This window comes from Lagopus leucura, unplaced genomic scaffold (assembly GCF_019238085.1).
Source record: "Lagopus leucura isolate 7727_CA_CO unplaced genomic scaffold, USGS_WTPT01 Super-Scaffold_100014, whole genome shotgun sequence".
Taxonomy (NCBI): Eukaryota; Metazoa; Chordata; class Aves; order Galliformes; family Phasianidae; genus Lagopus; species Lagopus leucura.
Window position 1 is genome coordinate 8,964,783 of NW_024962268.1, and position 19,105 is coordinate 8,983,887.

A 19,105-nucleotide genomic window follows, 5' to 3' on the forward strand; every position below is an offset into this window, starting at 1 on the left:
AATGCACAAAAATATTTGTAATAGCAAAATTTCAGTTAGTTTTAGTAGTTAAGAGAAGCAAAGTGGACATAAATTAATTAGAAACTAATCTAAGACCAGTGAACACTTCTCATACAGATCAATGAAACATCCGTCCTACTAAAACAGCTGTTGATCAGTTTTGATGTTGATCTAAATCAAAGGCCTGAGGCTGAAGGGCTCTGTACATGGTTAGCATTGCCTGAACCACACAATGTAGCGGCATAACTTTATTTGGAAATAAGAAAAACAGATGGCCTGACTCAAAGACAATCAGAAGTTCCAGTATGCATTCAACTGAGTAGTGGGATTTACAGACTAGAAGAAAAAGAAGAGAGGGAAAGAGCTGAAAATAAATAAAAAATAACCACATTGTTTCTAGCTAAGCAGTAATAAAATCATTATGACTTATTGTACAGTTTAAGCAACTGAGGAGCTTTACAGGCACTGACATGACATATGTTATTGAATTTCTTTTGAAAAAGATAACAGCATGTGTTTCAATCCATCAGTAGAAACTGCTGTTGCAACAACAAAAATATTTAATAGATTTTTAAATCCCTGTAAAGTAACAGTTTCAGCAGTGAAAGGCAGGGATACTGGAGTGCTAGGATAACCTTTTTTTCTAAACTGGGTTTAAAGTTTGAAACTCTCAAGACATGATTTTTATAGAAATAAAGAGAAGTAAATGTAATGTAAAAAATGGCATCTGAACAGTCAGTGTAATACTTTCCAAGTGAAAACACATCATTTTAAAAAATCTGCTATCTAGTATGCAGTCTCACATACTGCAGTCCTTCACTAAAGTCCTAAGTATGCCTTGATCTGTACCTAGGTCTTTGGAACCTAAGACCAAGTCCTGGCTCTATACAATAGATACTTCGAGTAGTGGTAAAAGAAGCAGATATTTTATAAGGGATACATCCATACTTCACATCCAGAGTAGGCTCCAGGACAGCATTTGATTGATGAGCATGTGATCCGAGACAGCCAGCACGGCTTCACCAAAGGAAGGTCATGCCTAACTAATCTTGTGGCCTTCCAGGATGGAGTGACGGCATTGGTGGACGAAGGGAAGGCGACCGATGTCATTTACCTGGACCTGAGCAAGGCCTTTGACATGGTCCCCCACCACATCCTCATCTCCAAATTGGAGGGAAGTGGATTTGATGGGTGGACGACCCGATGGATAAGCAATTGGTTGAAAGGCCGCAGACAGAGGGTGGTGGTCAATGGCTCTATGTCCAGGTGGAGGCCGGTAACAAGTGGTGTCCCCCAAGGGTCTGTCTTGGGACCGGTGCTCTTTAACATCTTTATTAATGACATTGATGAGGGAATTGAGTGCACCCTCAGCAAGTTTGCTGACGACACCAAGCTGAGTGGTGCGGTTGATACAGTGGAAGGAAGGGATGCCATTCAGAGGGACCTCGACAGGCTGGAGGGCTGGGCTCGGGTGAACCTGATGAGGTTCAACACGGCAAAGTGCAAAGTTTTGCATTTGGGCCGGAAGAACCCCAGGCACCTGTACAGGCTGGGAGGAGCGGTCCTTGAGAGCAGCTCGGCAGAGAAGGACCTGGGGGTCCTGATGGACGAGAGACTGAACATGAGCCAGCAGTGCGCTCTGGCAGCTCGAAAGGCAAATGGGATCCTGGGCTCCATCAGGAGAGGGGTGGCCAGCAGGGACAGGGAGGTGATTGTCCCTCTCTACTCGGCTCTTGTGAGGCCCCATCTGGAGTACTGTGTCCAGGTGTGGAGCCCTCAGTACAAGAAAGACATTGAGATTTTGGAAAGGGTCCAGAGGAGGGCAACTAAGATGATCAGGGGGCTGGAGCACCTCCCCTATGAGGACAGGCTGAGGGAGTTGGGCTTGTTCAGCCTGGAGAAGAGAAGGCTGCGGGGTGACCTCATTGCAGCCTATCAATACCTGAAGGGAACCTACACCCAGGAGGGGAGTAAACTCTTCAAAAGGGCTGATAACAGCAGGACTAGGGGAAATGGTTTTAAGTTGAAGGAGGGAAGATTTAGGTTGGATGTTAGGGGGAAGTTCTTTACTAGGAGAGTGGTTAGGCCCTGGAACGGGCTGCCCAGGGAGGTTGTGGATGCCCAGTCCTTGGACGTGTTTAAGGCCAGGTTGGACGGGGTCCTGGGCAACCTGATCTGAATGTGTATGTTTGGTGGCCCTGCTAGGCAGGGGGGTTGGAACTACATGATCCTTGGGGTCCCTTCCAACCCGGGTGATTCTGTGATTCTGTGATTCTGTGATTTCTTGCACAGTTTCACAGAGTTTTGTCCTGACTTTTCCAGTAAAGGATTGCAATGTCACATCTGTTTCTGCTTTTGCAGAATCATTTGCAAAGAACAAATAAAAGAAATCACCTTTAGTATCTTTAACTGTTTCTGAACTTTTACCAGACTTATGGTGCCCTCTACAATGGGCTCTTGGCCCCATTCTCGCTGAAATTCTTTGATTTCTCTCCCATCATATCTTATTGTATGAGCACTGTATGTAGTCAAACTCCAAATAGTCATACCATCTTTTCAATCTCTTACTATACTTTCTTTTGCTGTGAAGATCTTATAATTATGTATTATATAGATTATATAAACTACTAGTATCTGCTAATATTTAGAGAAAAGTCTAGCTGTCTTGCTGCAGGCAAGCAGCTTTCTTTTTCTGTCAAATATCTCCACTAGAAAATCTTTCCCATGTGCTCATTCTTACTATACTGCCAATTTCCAAACACTTTGTCATTTTTTTTCTTAGCTTTTTATCTAAAATAGTGAGAATCTAAGCTGACTCAGATCCTTTGGTACAACTTTAATATAAGGAGAACAGGTGCAATAAGAAGAATACAGAATAAATATTAAGAACACTGAGCATCCTTGAATAAATGAAAACTTAGAAGTTCTGGAAGTAACTGAGGTGCTCAAGCTGTATAAGGATGAACTCCTGGAAGTTATCTGACTGAGATCTGAACACAGTAGTTGTCTGTACAGCTACGATCCTATAATGGGCTTTCCTTGGCTGTGTGAATCCTTAAACACCAGGTGTTTAAAAATTACTGCAACAACGAAAGAAAAATAATGATTAATGAATTGCAATTTTTCTGAGAAATAAAATATACCAAATATGACTTGCAGAGAAATTGAAAGGTTCTTGATAAAATTGTAATAAGCACTGCATGAAAAAATACAGCAGTACGAAAAAGGATCCTCTTGTGAAACTTTTAGATAAACACTTTTTATGTGTTTTCAAAAATATGCACAGTGTAGGAAAGAGAGAAATAAACAAAGGAGAGGAAGGGGAATATTTCAGGATATCATTCACCTGTTGGACTCCAGCTTAAACCATGACAAAAGTTGTACAACATTCCAGTTTCAGTTAACAGGGGAGGTTCAGAAAGTGTTTTCCTTCCAGCCATCACAATCATGCTCCTAACAAACTACTTTTGCCTAGGAACGGTTCCCTGTGAGCCTCCTTACAGACAAGCATTTGTGAATGATTTGCATTACTTACCATAACTGCTGGCCAGCCTAACCCAATGTTAGCCAGAGCTTCTGCCCTTTTCAGGTATGCCTTGAGCAGTAAATTGATTTGTGCCAGGGAGCATTTCTAGGCCATGGAATTTGTCTATACTATGAAACGGTCAGCATGCTTTACGGCATGGCTTTGGCCCAAGCTTGCTAGCACTCTGTCAAACAGATCCTGGGCAAGGTTCAGAAGTTAGCAGAGGCCAGAGACCATATCATACAAAGTCTGGATGTAGCCATTCTCTTTCAGAAACTAAAAGAAGTACAACATATGGACAAAAACTGTTCCATGCCAGCTAAACTCAGTGCCAAAAGATAATCTCGGTATGTTTAATTTACTGCTACACACAGATCCTGAGAAATCGCAAAGCCCAGCAATTCTCAGCTTTCCATATTGATTTATTCAAATCATTTACTGCTTGACTTGATACACATTCGATTTTCAATCTGAAAGGGCAAAATCTTATTTTCAACATTACATTTCCTATTCTCATTTAAAAGAGCTGTATTCTAAGCAGCAGAAATGCTGTCACCAGCACCAGAGAAAGGAACTAGGAAGTCATAGAATCATAGAATGGCTTGGGTTGGAAAGGACCTCAGGGATCATCAAGTTCCTACCCTCATTCCATAGGCAGGATTGCCAACTGCTAAATCAAGTACTAGGTCAGATTGCCCAGGGTCCCATCCAATCTGGCCTTAAACACCTACAGGATCAGTATGTAAAATAAACTTTGATATAAAATAAACTTTGATACATTTTTCAAATAAACTTTGATGGGGGCTATCATATGAAGTCAAATGTGTCAAAATCAGGCTGAAATTCCTGTGATGAAACACTTGCTATATTCACTCTTATCTATCTCTACACTCTAGTCTCAATTCTGAAACATTTTCATAGGTTCATTTTTCACCACGTTTCTTCTAAACCAATCTATCCAGTGACTACTGAATTGACACTATAGCCTATGTCACTTTTATTTCTGGAATAGTGAACTGCATCCACACTTCCAAGGTACTGTAGTAGTCTCCTTTAGGACTCTAACATCAAGGTAACTTTCATTCATGGTCCTATTTCCAGAGATTACCTTGACACAAAAAAGAAATTATTCTCTTTTTAACTGAACATCTTTTTATTGCTAGAGAACTGTTAGGGAGCTTTTCAAGCAAAAAAAATTACGTGTCTAATGTTTATTGACTTTTTTGCAAGTACTATTAATTAACTACTGAATGATGTTTTGCTTTCCCCATTCATCTTATAGTGCTCGCTTAGTCCTTATGCCCTATGACTACAGAATTGTGTGACAGTTGAAGACAGCAAGATTTTGGTTATCAAATGAAACATCACACAAAATTCTAGAAAGGGTATGCTGACACAAGCAGCTCTCACACCATTTTCTCTGAGAGGGTATCTTTTATTTGTGTATGATCACTGCATATAGTCCATAAACTCTAACTAGTCCCAGGTGAAAGACATCTAATCAGCAAAAGAAAATGTAGGGCTCTTGTTTGATGTTTTCACTGAGATGCTGCAACTTGAGCGAAACTGTGCAAATACTGCTGTAAGAATGTAGTTAGAAAAATTTCATAATATACAGATCAGAGAGGGGAAGCTTGATACCAGATTCCTCAAACAAAATTGGTACTGAAATCAGTTTGAAATTAATTATTTCTGCCTAAATACATTTTAAAAAGTAGTTAAAGTTGTGGTATAGACATCACAGAATCACACAATCACACAATCAAGAGACCATTGAGTCTAAACCCCCTGCTAAAGCAGGTACCCTACTGTACTGTCATGCAGGTAGGCATCCAGCCGAGTCTTGAATATCTTCATATAAGGATACTCTACTCCACAACCTTTCTGGGCAACCTGTTCCAATGATCCGTCACCCTTACCATAAAGAAGTTCTTGGACATGTTAGTATGTAACTTCCTCTGATCAAGTTTTAGGCCACTACTGCTTATCCTATTGCAGCACACCACTGAGAAGAGCCTGGTCTTACCTGTTTGCCTCCCAGATCTCTTTAAATATTTATGAACGTTTATTAGATCCACTCTGATCTGATCAGTTTTGATCTCATCATTTCCATTTTTTTCTATGTAAATCTGTGAGATTTTTCAGAATGGTTTATTTCATACTTAAAATTGTTAATCGCATGATGTTCCCAAATACTTCATCACTGATTTTGAAAGAAGTATGACAAATTCATGCACGTTTCTATCCAGAATTAAATCACATTCACATTACTTTATCGGTTTTATATGTTATGTAATATAAATGGTCTTTCATAATTGCAGTTTGAAATGCAATAGACATTGCAGAACTACTCATTTTGGAAATGCATTTGCATAAACAAAAAGTAATAAATATTAAAATAGAAAGGTGTTACTTTTGCAAATACTGCATGTAAATAATAATGCAACTGTTGATACAACTTAAGAGATGGGTGATACTGCTCTATTTCACATTTTGTGTACTGCAACAGCTTTCTGAGATACTTAGTTGATTTTGTCGAAGGTTTACACTGGCAAGCCTAACTGCAACACAATATTCTAATACTTCATCTCAAAAGTTCAAACAGTAATAGGGTGCTGCTACAGTTTCAGTTCATTTGGCAACAACGGTTTTTAAGAACCAGCATTAAAATCTTAACGGGAAGGAAAAAAACAAACAAACAAACAAGCAAATAAAACTCATGAGGCAGGGCTGGCTGGGGAAACAAAGCTTTTGCTTTAAAGCATGATACAGAGTCTTGTTCCTAGCCCTGCATCCTGATAAGCGCCTTCAGGAAGGTCCTTTTCATTATCTCTGTCTCTGCTCCCTCTTCTCTGTGGGATACAAAAAACTTGTGTTCACTCAGACATTTCACTTGCAAGTGTTTTTAGACAAGGATTCTCCTGTACTGTTTTGTCACTGCAGAACAAAGGGGGTCATTCTCAAAGCAGTCCTTGTGGCGTTGCTGCCATACAAAGACCAACAAAACGTTCATTTGGCTAGAACTGGAAGTTTATTCCAGCTGGCAAAAATACAGCTGCTATATCCTTTCTATGCCATGGATGGCCCTGAATACATTTAATTAATAGACTGCTTTGAGCCAAGCACGTAATTGGAATCTGGCATGGAGAGACATTATGAGAAATGTACTGATGTCAAACTAATCATATTAATACAAAATTATAAACGGATGTTGCTGATTTAGCTAGGAGATACATGAACAATAAAATCAATCGTAAAGGCTACTTGGTGATTAAAACAAGGGCTGTGTAAAGACAATAATGTAAACACAGTTTTATTGCTCTCTTATCAAAAAATAAGGTAATGACAGTGAGAATTACCTAGTGATCATCAACACTGAAGTTGAAGAAAAGAACACATGATGCATAGTAACCTAGTGTGCTGCAAAATCTCTTTTGTTCTTGATAACAATAAGTATTAAGCTTAGAAAGATAGAGAAGTTGAGAAGAAAAGAGCCTGTGTTCCTGTAACCAGAGGGCATAGACCAACTAATGATTTGAGATTAGAATGGCTGTAGCCTTGTTAAGGTGACATGAATGAGATGAAGCCTAGGAAAGGAGCAAATTCACCTTTGGCTTTACCTTGATGATCATAGTCTTCACATAAAAAATGAAAACGCTGGGGAACTATTACACATTAAAAACAAACTCACCTTGTCTGCCATTTAAAACATGTTAGATGGCACAGTCATGTTTGATCCAAACCTTCCCCAGATTAATGACTTTTACCATTAAATATATTCTTAAATTACTTGTATTCATGCACAGAAAAAGGATATTTTGGTTAATCAGGATATTACAAATATCGTACAAAGAAAATGCTGAAAATCCTCAGGCACCCAAGGAAGATGGCACAAACCTGAAGCTTTAACTGCAGCTCCCACATTGTTAAAAGTTCTGCTAACATCTCTCTAGTTGAGTATCACCCTGCCACTCAAAAATTAGGATATATAAGCATCACTAGCTGCTGCATGAGTAAATTTTTGTTGTCTTTTTCTGTTCAAGAGAATAGTTTGCAGAAAAAAAACACCTATTATAAAAATTGAGAATTTTTATAGCATCTTTGAAATGTAGGAAAAAGACAAGGGGTTTCCTTCATCAGTAGAAGATGGAAAAGGGTTCAGCTGATTTAGTTGACAAGCTTAGCTGACATAGCAAAAAATTATACTTTCTGTTACGCATCTACTACTGTTTCTCCTATATTATTATTATTTATAATAATAATTATAAATTATTATTTATATAATAAAAATATAAACTTTATATAAATATATAGGGGAGCAAGAAAACAAAAAAGGTATCTAAGTGGCACTTTGAAATTCTCTGTAATAATATATGTAACTTTCAATGGACTACATATTGCTCCTGGCTGCACAGATTATAAGTATATGTCAGTCTGTGCTATTTCTTAAAAGAATTTAATTCAGAATATATACTATGCTGAATTTTAATGCCTTAAAAATATTGGTTATGTTCTAGGGTTGAAGACAGCAAAATGATGTAGGAAAGCATTTCTTTTTCATTACTTTGCCATATATACAAATAATATATAGATTATAACATTCAGTGGAAACCCACAGTAGTTTAAATGCTATCTATCAAACTTCTACAGCTTGCTTAGTTAACAGAATTATTATCTTGGCTTACCCAGATCTGTAGCTTAATTCTTTTTTCATTTTTGAAAACTGTTTTTACTTTGAAATCGATCCCAACTGTGCTCACAAATGCAGAAGTGAAGGAATCATCAGCATATCGGAATAGAAAGGAGGTTTTCCCAACACTGCTGTTGCCAATGATGAGCAGTTTGAACATGTAATCAAAGTTCTGGTCAGATGTATCTTTCTGGCCATATCTGGAATCTTGAGCAGACGCCATCTGTAATTCAAAATAAAAAGAAATAACTTATTGTCTTTTGAGTCATATAAAACAAGAAAATTCTAGATTTTATTGGAATTTTTAGTAACAGGCATAGAGAGCTAAGAAGGTCACAGAAGGTCAAGACACTTCTATAACTCTTGTATTCATTATAATAGTTGAAAAAGAGGACTTATCAAAGCTAAACATCACTATAATGAAAAAAAAAGATCCTTCTAGTCCAGCTCTTGAATAATGGTTAAGACCTACTTTCAGAAAATGTAAGAAACGAAATAAATTGTGAAAATACAGACAAAGATGCTTCTCTTCACATTCACAAGGAATAAATAAGAGATGACGGGTAACTTATTGCAGAGGAGGTACAACTCCAAACAAAAACTTAGAATCATTCATACGTGATATAATTCTTGAATAATTTATGTTACTACAAATATTCTACCATCATTTCTAATGCCTACCACCTTTTTAATACATTTGCCATTAGTAGCTTTCCATGAAAAAGTGAGTTCAGTATATACCTCTCAAATAAGGTCTTGATATTTTTCAGTTCTCATATCTTGTACAGTTTTGGAATGGGAACAAATGACAGTTGATAATGTCTTCATATTTGCATCCTTAAAATAAGTCTTCTAACTCATATAAAACACGAGATTACAAAAACTGAATAAACTGAATACTACTGAATATCAAATTCATTTTGCTTAGAGGCTTCAAAGATAATAGGTTTCATTATACATTTTATGCTTTACTTTCAGAAGGGTCACAGAGGTTAACTTGAAAACTCAGCCACAATCTTACCTGTAACGATTAAAACGCAGTTGGCAAAAACAATAACTTAAAACTGTTTTTCACTCATGCTAAGAAAAGTCTCAAGAATTTTTGGAACCTGGCAGTATTTTTAATTCTTGCATTTGGGCAATAAGGGTAATACATTTGCAGACCAATTTCAGACAGCAAGAGCAACAGCCTATTCTAACATAAAGGTACTCAAAAAGCAGCCTGTGTCAAAGCTTTCTAAATTAGACATCTCAGACTGCATTCAGGCAGTCTAAAAGGACAGCTGGAACTGAGACATTGCAGAAGGATGAAGGATGTACACTAACTCAGTGAAATTCTCTCAGAATTTCAATTACTGCATAAATCTTCTGAGATAATTTTTTGTCTTCTAATACAAGTAACACTATGCTAGCTTCTCTGGGCATATGGGGAGTCATACAGAAGTGGGGACAAAATGTTATGAAGGAGACAATGGAAGTATCAAGCTTTCAATGGAAAATGCAGTGTAAGATTTATATTTCATAAATAATGCATTAGTGACTGTTTGATTTCAGACTTATCCTTTTTATTTGGTAATGATTAAAGTTCTTGACTAAATCTGGTCTCAGTTACCACATCTTTGCATCCTGAGTGTTTGCATTAGCTTTAATATTTATTCACTTCTTTCTGAAATGTGCAACATTTTAGAATGAAAAAGTACAAATGAATATCACTAATATTTCACCTTTCATATTTCTACAGTGAAGTACAGAAACAAATCTTCTCCACCCTCACCACTCTCCCCTATTCTAAAACTATGTGGGGTATTTTGCTTGGAACATGTGCAAAAGAAAATTATATTGTGTTTATGCTAGTCTAATCTTAGCAGGCTATCACATACTAAAGTGCTAATGTATTGCACAACTTACAACAAGAGGAAGTCAGTAAAATCCTCCAAACCAAAGGCTGTGCAGTGGCTGGGCATGTCTGTGAGCAGCCCTTATGCTTTTGCAAACAGCCTGTTCTGCTGTTCTTCGGTCTCTCTTCCATAATCTAGCAGCTGAAACCATAAATTACCACTTCTAGAAAGAAGAAGCATTTTCTTTCTTGATTTTTTCTCCTAAGAAGACTTTCATGTAGCTTCTTCAGCTTGCCTCTTGACAAAGCCTGCTGGTCCCCGCCAGCCTTATATTCAGCTGGCTGGATCCCACGTGTACTACATTTAATCCTTAAGAATTTCAGTGCCTCACACTTCTTTAGAAAGTTATGATTCAGTGAGCAGAGTAATCTAGAGGCCTAGTTTCTAATAATAGTGCTTATAATAGTTTCACTAAAGCTTGCACTTCATGTTGCTTTCTTAGGTAAGAACATTTCCTATTAACACTTTTAAACAATGTTCCTCTAAATTAATATTTATGTGCATTACCCATGCAGCAGTTTTTTTAAATGTTCTCAACAATAATTAAAAAATAAAGCTCAGCAAATTCACTATGCCTTGAACTTATGGATTCATTACTTGCAGTGCTGTATGCAGAACTAAGGGCAAGTTGAACAAAGAACCTCAGCAAACTTTTATTTCAGTATTTCTGCCTATTATATGTAGCAGAAAGTATAAGAGGAAGGCAAGGAAAAGGACTTATTTCTCCACTTTCCATCTAGGGAATCATGAGGAGGTTAGTGAGTTACTGATAACAGTTCAGATTGTTTGGAGAGATTAACTTCAGCAAAGAGAAATAGTCTTCTGAGAGTATCACAAGTGAATGATCCCTTCCTATTTCCAAAACTCAGATGAGTTTTAGAATAGTACTGTTGCCTGCACCAGCCTGAAGAAACATCAAACTCAGCACTGCTGTCATTACTTCCCAAAGCTCATTCATTTCATAATAAGCTTCAAAGTGTGCATCAGGCTCCCACTCTAAATGATACTGTAGAGGAGTCTCTATTTTTCTGCTAACTGGAAGAGAAACCTAGATGCTTGATCTTGCAGGGATTTGTGCGTGCTCTTGCAGTGTTCTTGTCTCTTAAGTGCAGACTGCTTGTTTCAAGCATGGACTGCACTGCTGTAGAGAAAATAATACCGCACTTCACTTTTAACACGATTTGTCTCAACAATGGAGGCATTTAACAGAGAAATGTGAAAAATCTGATGCGGATCCCTCCTTTGGAAAAAATGCTGGAAATAAGTAGGAGAACAGCCATACTCAAGCAAATTAATTAAATACTACACATATTGACAGGAACCAGATAAACATGCCAAATTTGCTAGCTCTGTAATCTTCTGCTTCCAAGAAAACCAAAACTTTACCTTTATTTTGACAAAGCTCTCTTCTCAAATGATTAAATGGCTACATTAAACATGCAGCACATTCATCAAAACACGCTGAATTTTCTCTCCAATTAAAATTTGTCTGTATTTAGTAACATTAAAAAGAAGATGCACAAAGCTGTTTCCATTAGCTCATTTTGTGCACCATTTTTTAACAGCATGAGTGCCTCTTTAGATCCTCACAGTCACCAGGATTTCAGCAAAAAAAAGCAGCCTTGGGCTACCTCCTGAAGGACTCAAGACAGATCTGAGAGCCCAGACCTGGCCCACAGGGCCAAGAAAATAAATCTGAAAAGGTCTTAATGATAACGCTAAAACACTTTTCTGTGTTTCTCTCTATGGCCTTAGAGGACCTTTTTCTTTGATAGAATTAATTTGAACAGCTTTCTCACTTAAGCAGGGCAACGTGCTTCCTGGCCTGTATATCACTTCAGTTTGAGCATATACATCAACCATACTCTGGATGTCTATGCAGATTGAATTGCTCTTGGAAGAGAGAATGCAAAAAGAAAAGCTGTGATTGAAAATACTAAGGTTCACTCTTTTGTGTATGCCAGAACTACTTTCTATACTATTAAAAATAATATCAACAGGTATATTTTAAAGGAAAAGATTAAGAGTAAGCCTGGAGAAAATGTTCTCTCTCTATCTACACTAAGAATAGATGGACACTGATTGAATAAATTATAGTTATTTCAAAGAGTAGGATTTATTTCTATATATTGTGTAGAAATACATACATTTATATTGCTTTCAAAAAAGACTAGCTATTTTAGCAAAAAGACAACTCTCTGCACTGGCAGCTTTTTGTGAGATGGATCCCCTTTTCTGTCAAATATTACTAATCAAGATACCCAGGTGAAATGGAAACAATGAAATACGAGTGGAAAATTCAGTATTTGTAACTTCTGGGACTGAATGTAGGATGCACCACAAGTGAGCATCTTGAATCTGCAAATCAAAGGTCATCATCAGTGCAGTTAGGATATTATCAAGATCCCTATATGGAAGAACATTTCATTTATTCTATGACTGTATGACCTACTCATGAAGAAAAGAATGATTTCATACATAAACTGCCAGATGAATAATCTGGGGACTGAGTTTTGTTTCAGACTTTTTCACCACTTCTGACTCTCATTTTCCTTTTTTTCCTCATGTCTTCAGCAAGATGCTTAACCTCTCTTACTTTAATGCTCTCTAAATAGTTCCATGACTATCCACAGATGCAGGCCACAGCCAATCCTGAAAAAGCTTTGCAGATCATTCTTGTGATCTCATTTTTAACAGAGTTAAGTGGACAATCATTTATTTGGAATTATGGATCACTGGCCATCTGCAGCATACAGCTTGTCTAAGTTAATTTGCAGCATCAGGAGAAGCATATCTACTTCAAGGTATTATGAAGTTGTATTTATGAATATTTGCAAGCATATCATTCAATCTGAAAAGTATTGTTAGAGATGTTTTATTATAGTAATAATAATGAAATGTTGGGGAATTTGAGGAGATACAGAGAGGAGAGAATCTAAAACAAGCTCAACTTTGTATCAGCAGAAGTAGCATGAATATGGCCACAGTGCTGGCTACTATCCAGGACAGCAGCATGAAAGGCACAATAAAGAACAGTTCTGGAAAAGCTTTAGCACATGACTTCTGATGATCTGCTTATGGTGAACTAAGCATGACTTCTCAGCCATTTTTCATTAACCTAATTTTCTCCTGTGAGTGAAATCTAAGAGTAAAACATGCACAGATAGTAACCTTGAGTAATCATTAGGGAATGAAAACTACTCAGGCAGACATACAGTGGAACAGTCATTGGGAATTGAGAAGAATTGAGCGTACCAGTAGACCTGTGTACCTTTGAGCTGCCTTAGAAAATATGGAACCGGCAAATAAGTGACTTCCAAATAGAAGTTGTGACAGAAAATGATTCCAAATGATTAACAAAAAGGTAATATGACTTGTTCTGTGGACTGAGAGGTTTGGCAGGCTTCTTTTCCAGTGCTTCTAATCTTAACCAAGAATGACACATCTAATACTTTTACTCATCAACAGGAGATGTGTTGCCATACCAAATTCTGTGTCTAAAAGATCTGATTTGGCTTTTTTTTTTTTTTAATCATAATTGTACAACTCTTAAATATCTGCAAAGATTCTTTTTACTTGCTCTTGCAGTTTTACATTGTGTTTGCACGTGTCTGTTATAAACCATTATGTCTGAGCACAACCACTGTCAGTGACAACAGGATGTGAAGTGCTCTGAAAAAAAATGTTCTCATTTTTTCTTTGACAAAGCGTCAGAAATGCTTAAATTGTCTTTATAGATTGTTTCCCTTTCCATACTTATATCTCACCTCTATGGCATTAGTGATCTTTGAATTATTTGCCCATGAGAGTGACAAAAGTAGCCACAAACTCTGATCCAGATCCAACTATCTGTAGCAGATGACAATAGCTAATTTTTATGTTGGTTAACTCTTTCTCTGGAAGGACTGTTTGAGCTAACTTTCTGGTAAGTTTTGGCTCTTCTTGTCTAAAGAGAAATGTCATAAGCTTGAGTTTCAAACAAGGAATTCATAAATATAGAAAAGACAGTCTTAATGCACAGGCCCTTTCTCTTATCCTCCTACAACATTTTAACTTCTTAGTTATCTTTTTAATTAATGTTTGATGGAAAAAAAAAAAAAAAACAAACAAAAAAACACCAACAAAACCAGTGCTTACACATTCCTCTAACTTCTTTTTATCCTGATCAAAAGACATGCACTTAATCACTTTTTCTGTTGCACTATGGTTCATAGAGAAGTTAGCTCTAGAACGGACTGTTCCACAAAGCTATTGTGTACAAAGAAGCAACAGTATTTGTTTCATGGAAATCAGGCAATTAGTCCAGCTAGTTCTAAGCCACATCTGAACAAGAAAGCTGGAAAAATAAAAGATTATTAGGGTGTTGTCAGCAACTGCAAGACCCCCCCACGGGGGTCCTGGCCTGGTTTTAGGTCAGTACCGTAGGAGGCAATGCAACATTAGGGAGAAAAGTCCACAATAGAATATTGTTTTACTTGAATCTTTAATAAGAATAGTAGGTAACTACACATGGAATGGTGTAAGTAGAAGAAAAAAATGTACAGAAACTACAAGGCAAAATCAAACTTTATCTGCCAGACTACATTTTCACACAATTATCATTTTGGAACATATCTGTTTAAAAACAGACATTGTTTGACCATCTCTCTAGCTTTGAAAAACTGGAACTTAAAGTGGTTTGAGTTTTTTTTTTTTTTTTCAAATATCTGTTCACTGTCTCTGTTTGTGCTGAGACTATGCTATCTGTTAAACAATAATTCAATTTATACTGATTACTAGATATAAAAAATAAGCAGCAGTTCTCTGATATATGACAGTTAAATATGTATTCAAATACGGAGTTTATTTTCCTCAAATTTTATTTAAAATTGAACAACAATTTTGTTTTTTCAAATATTTATCAGTGCCGGTGACCCATCAAATGCCAAATGCAAGAATGACCAATCTGTTTTTTTCATCAGAAAAATCTGCTTTTAATGAAATGCTCTTCAAAGTCAATACATACTAAATATGACTTTGATATTTCAAAAGACACATGTAAATAGATGTCAAATTCCACATAAATATTCCTAAAGCATGCACATAGCATGCAGAACTAAGCAGTTTAAACAGCAGACTAATTGTTGCTGTTCTCCAATCAGAAAACCAAAAAACATTCTAAATGAAGACTGGTTTATTTGTAGTGCACCTATTTGATTGAAATGTTTCAGCATATGACATCCAAGCAATTGCTCTGCAAAATGTTTATGAAATTATCGTCCTCTGTCGAAAGTCAAAGAAACCCAATGCCACTTCAGCGTAACTTAAGACTTCAGATTGCTTTTTGAGCATGCATATTAAAACAAGTGCAGTTCAAGCTGGTACTACAGACAGCAGATACACAGCGTGAAAAATATTTGCTAACAGAGCTGCAGTTCATAACTTAAATCACCACTGACTGCAGAAGTGTTCTTTGCATTGTACAGAATCAGCAAGATTGATTGCTACCAGTTCACCACAAATGTGACCAATCTTCTATTAGAAAGCAGTCATGTGTTTGAGTATACAGTCTAGGGGCCCACAGCTCCCACAAGAGATCATAAAAGGGGCTGTGAGAAATAATTAATATACAGCTAACTGCACAGCACAAACTGTTTTTAAGCAACTACCAAGAAACTGCTTTAAACTGTGCGGCGTTACTTGTGTCTGCATGCACATCATTTGTTTTTGACATACTAAGGGGCGCAATATCCTTTCATATGTGAAATGGTTGAAAAGAGGCCACCTCCTCACTGCTCCCAGCTCTAATGAGCTGACTATCCCCGCTGGAGATGGACGGCAGCTCCTGGCGCAAACAAACAGGTGGAGACAACTCGTCAACTTCCTGCACGCCCAGACATCAATTCCTCACACCATCCCCTGAAAACTTCCCCTCGCGTACTCCCAGGGGCCTGCGATCAGAGCTCAAAGGGCATTAACGGTACCTGCAGGGCACCGCTTTGTTCACCCTGAAGATCCGAACCCCACAAGTGGGATCGCAGCCTGGGGCACCGAGCTGTGCGCAAGTCGGGGCATACCGAGCCCCAAATCCGGGGCTGCCCACCTGCCGGGCAGAGTCCCGACATGCCCGGGACCCTCGTCCATCGGGCCCCGCACACGCCACGCCCGCCGAACCAGTGAGCCGCCGCCGCTTCAGCCGAGCGCCGTGCCGGGCAGCCGACTGCGAGCCCAGCCCGGCGGCTCCACAGTTCCTCGTTAGGTCTCCTCCCGCCCCGTCCTGCCACCTCCCGCCTCCCAGCCTCGCCGCACCCGCCGCTTCCTCGCCCCCGGCCCGGGCACCGACCTGCATGGGCGCTTCGTGCCTCATCGTCGGACGCGGCCGCCGCTCGTCCCGCTGTCGCTCGCCGCCCGCTGCCCACCCGGACTCTGCCGGCAAACCCGCCCCGCGATCAGCACCGGAGCTGTCCGCGCTCCGCCCACGGCACCGCCCCTCTCTCCCGTGCGCCCTAGGGACATGTAGTCCCCGCCGCGCGCCGCTCCTCTCCCTGGTGACGGCTGGGGACTACAGCTCCCGGCATGCTCCGCGCCCGACGTCCTGCCGCGGAGGCCGGCGCGAGGGGTGGCGGTGCAACCCGCGCGGTTCTTTGCGAATTAATAGCGGTGGGGGAGACCCCTCGGGCTGGGCCGGGAGCCCGAGGGGAGCCGGGCCCAGAGGAGAGGGCGAAGGGCGCCGGGCCGGGAGGCGGCGGCGTCCTGCAGGGGTCGCCCCACTTCCGTGCAGCGGGGGGCTTCCCGCCGCCGCCCCGGCCCCTCCGTCTGCCGGGGCCCCGCTGCCCGCCCGGCCCGGCCACGGTGCTCCGGCAGCGCGGGGTCCTGACCCGCCGATCACGCCGCGGCGCCGCGCTGTGGCCGCTCGCTCGCAGTGGCGCTGCACTGCTTTCCTGGCGGCGCGGTGCTGTGTGTACAGCAGCCCCTGGGCTCCCTCCCTGTAGCTCTCGGTCACATTCTGCTCTCCGTGTCCCTTCTCTGTGTCCTTGCTTTGCTCTTTGCTGGGCTTTGGAAAATGGTGGTGCTGCTGCACGGTAGAAGCAGCCCGGCTCTGAAATGGCGGCCCAGCGTTGGGTGGTGGCTTGTGCTACTGGCAGCAGTAATGGGGCTGTCAGATAGGAGTACCACGCCTTCAGATATAAAGCAGCCGTCAGATATAAAGCAGCTCACCTTCCACACGTGTTCTCAGGCTTTGTTTTCCAAGAAGTTGCTTTAAGCATATTTGTCAGCAATTTTCCCATAACTGCTTCTACTGAGTCATTAGTTATGATGGGCCCAGATTATACAGCTTCCAAGCAGGTAGAAAAATGTATGATTGGTTTGGGAACCAGATTTAAGATTTGACATCTTCCTTACTAAAGCGTAGAAAACAAAGCATTGCTGTGTTCAGAAAAAAATGAGCAGCTCTGGGGATGTTTGCCAGAGCTTGCACATTACCAGGAAGAGCAGAAGGGAAGTGGTTTGTGGAAAAGAGTCTGTGCTCTGGAGTACCCCTTTCTGTATACATGGTTCATGTTCCATAAAGCACAACACCTATTGGAGCTATGACCTAGGCAAACTAAGAAAGTTTTCTTAGTTTTCTTAGTTAAACTAAGAAAGAGACATGAATATGTATTTAAGTGTCTACCAGAAGTAATTTCAAATTTGCTGTTTTTTACTGTCACTGAAAGGTATTTAAAACTGTATCAGTGTAACATGAAAACTGGTGTTGATTTTTATTCGAAAACATGATGTGTGCTTTCAGCTGTTTCTTCTTTCCTGAACAAAACTATCTTTGACATTACTCTTTCTGACATTATGGTCACACAGGCATCATGAATTTGCTCAATACTTACATTTAAAATCTTATCTCTGTGTTGAATGGTTGAATTTTTATGCCTGATATTTATTGTCTTTATCTAGTTGAAAAAGAAATGACTGAGTAACATTTCTCTCTGAAAACAGAACACACTATATACATTTGCAATTAGGGAAAAGAAGAAACATTCCCTAAAATGTGTTGGTCTAGAGTTTTGTTTTTAAAAATTACAATACACAATCTTGAATATAATAAACTTTACCTTTGCATAAAACAGTTCTCATTTTGGAATGGTACTTTAAATATTAGCTGGATAGATTTTTGAAGCACTAGATTCAAGTATTCAGTGAAGCTTCAGACTATAAAATTTGGAAAACATACCCTGAATTTACTATTCTATTTTTATTATTCTGTATTTATTTATCTTCTACTTTGAAAGTAGAAAAATACTGCAGATATGTATTAGAAATTATAAGACTTAAATGGTGCTGGGTTCCCAAATTTATCTCAAAACAATAATCTTCAAAATCTATTATTGTATTGGCATTTATGTTAGCATTGAACTCCCTAAGGAATCTCACATCTATAATTTCCATGCAGGGAACTATCAATAGAACATAAAGCAGGATTCTCTTTCTGATTGTTGTATGTCTCTCTTTAAACTATTAAGTTACTATTTTTTGATGAAAACTAATAACACTAAGGCAAACAGCATCTCTGCATAAACAATACTCTTCTTATTCCGTGTTTAATTTTTAAAGACATAAAAATTTAAATAATGCTGAAATATTCCTTCAGGTGTTTGCAGGGATGTTACTGCCCTTCCCCCCGAGCCCCCATCCCCTCCTCCAATCCCCCCTGCTATATTCTAGCAGCACCTGTGTGCTTTTCATTTTGTCTTCTTTTTCAGAGACTTTTGAAGATGGCAAATATGGGAAAGAAATGGACAAGAATTATATAATTTCATGCTAGACACAACTCACATTTCTCCTCTATCCCAGTCCAATTACATTCTCTGACAGTACTTCACAAAGCACTGTTTTTATGGGTCTAGAGTTTCTGCTGATTACGAAGCACAGAATTGTAGAATATCCCCAGTTGGAAGGAACCCACAGGTACCCCTGGGCCCAAATCCAGGCTCCACACAGCTCCAGCCAAAATGCAAA

General features: G+C 39.2%; 1 protein-coding gene across 2 annotated transcripts in view; it reads right to left on the reverse strand.

The window, feature by feature from the left end:
* Positions 1–16,460, reverse strand: part of RAB3C (RAB3C, member RAS oncogene family) — a 128,929-nt gene extending 112,469 nt beyond the window's left edge. Inside the window, exons 1-2 of one of the 2 annotated variants that reach the window (XM_042875414.1) lie at positions 16,437–16,460; positions 8,212–8,439 (exon numbers count right to left, since the gene is read on the reverse strand). In XM_042875414.1, coding sequence (XP_042731348.1) covers positions 8,212–8,439; positions 16,437–16,460 — 252 coding nt within the window. Of the gene's footprint in view, positions 1–8,211; positions 8,440–16,397 lie in introns of both variants that reach the window. The other variant, XM_042875413.1, reaches the window with a different exon arrangement.
* Positions 16,461–19,105: the final 2,645 nt, after the last annotated feature.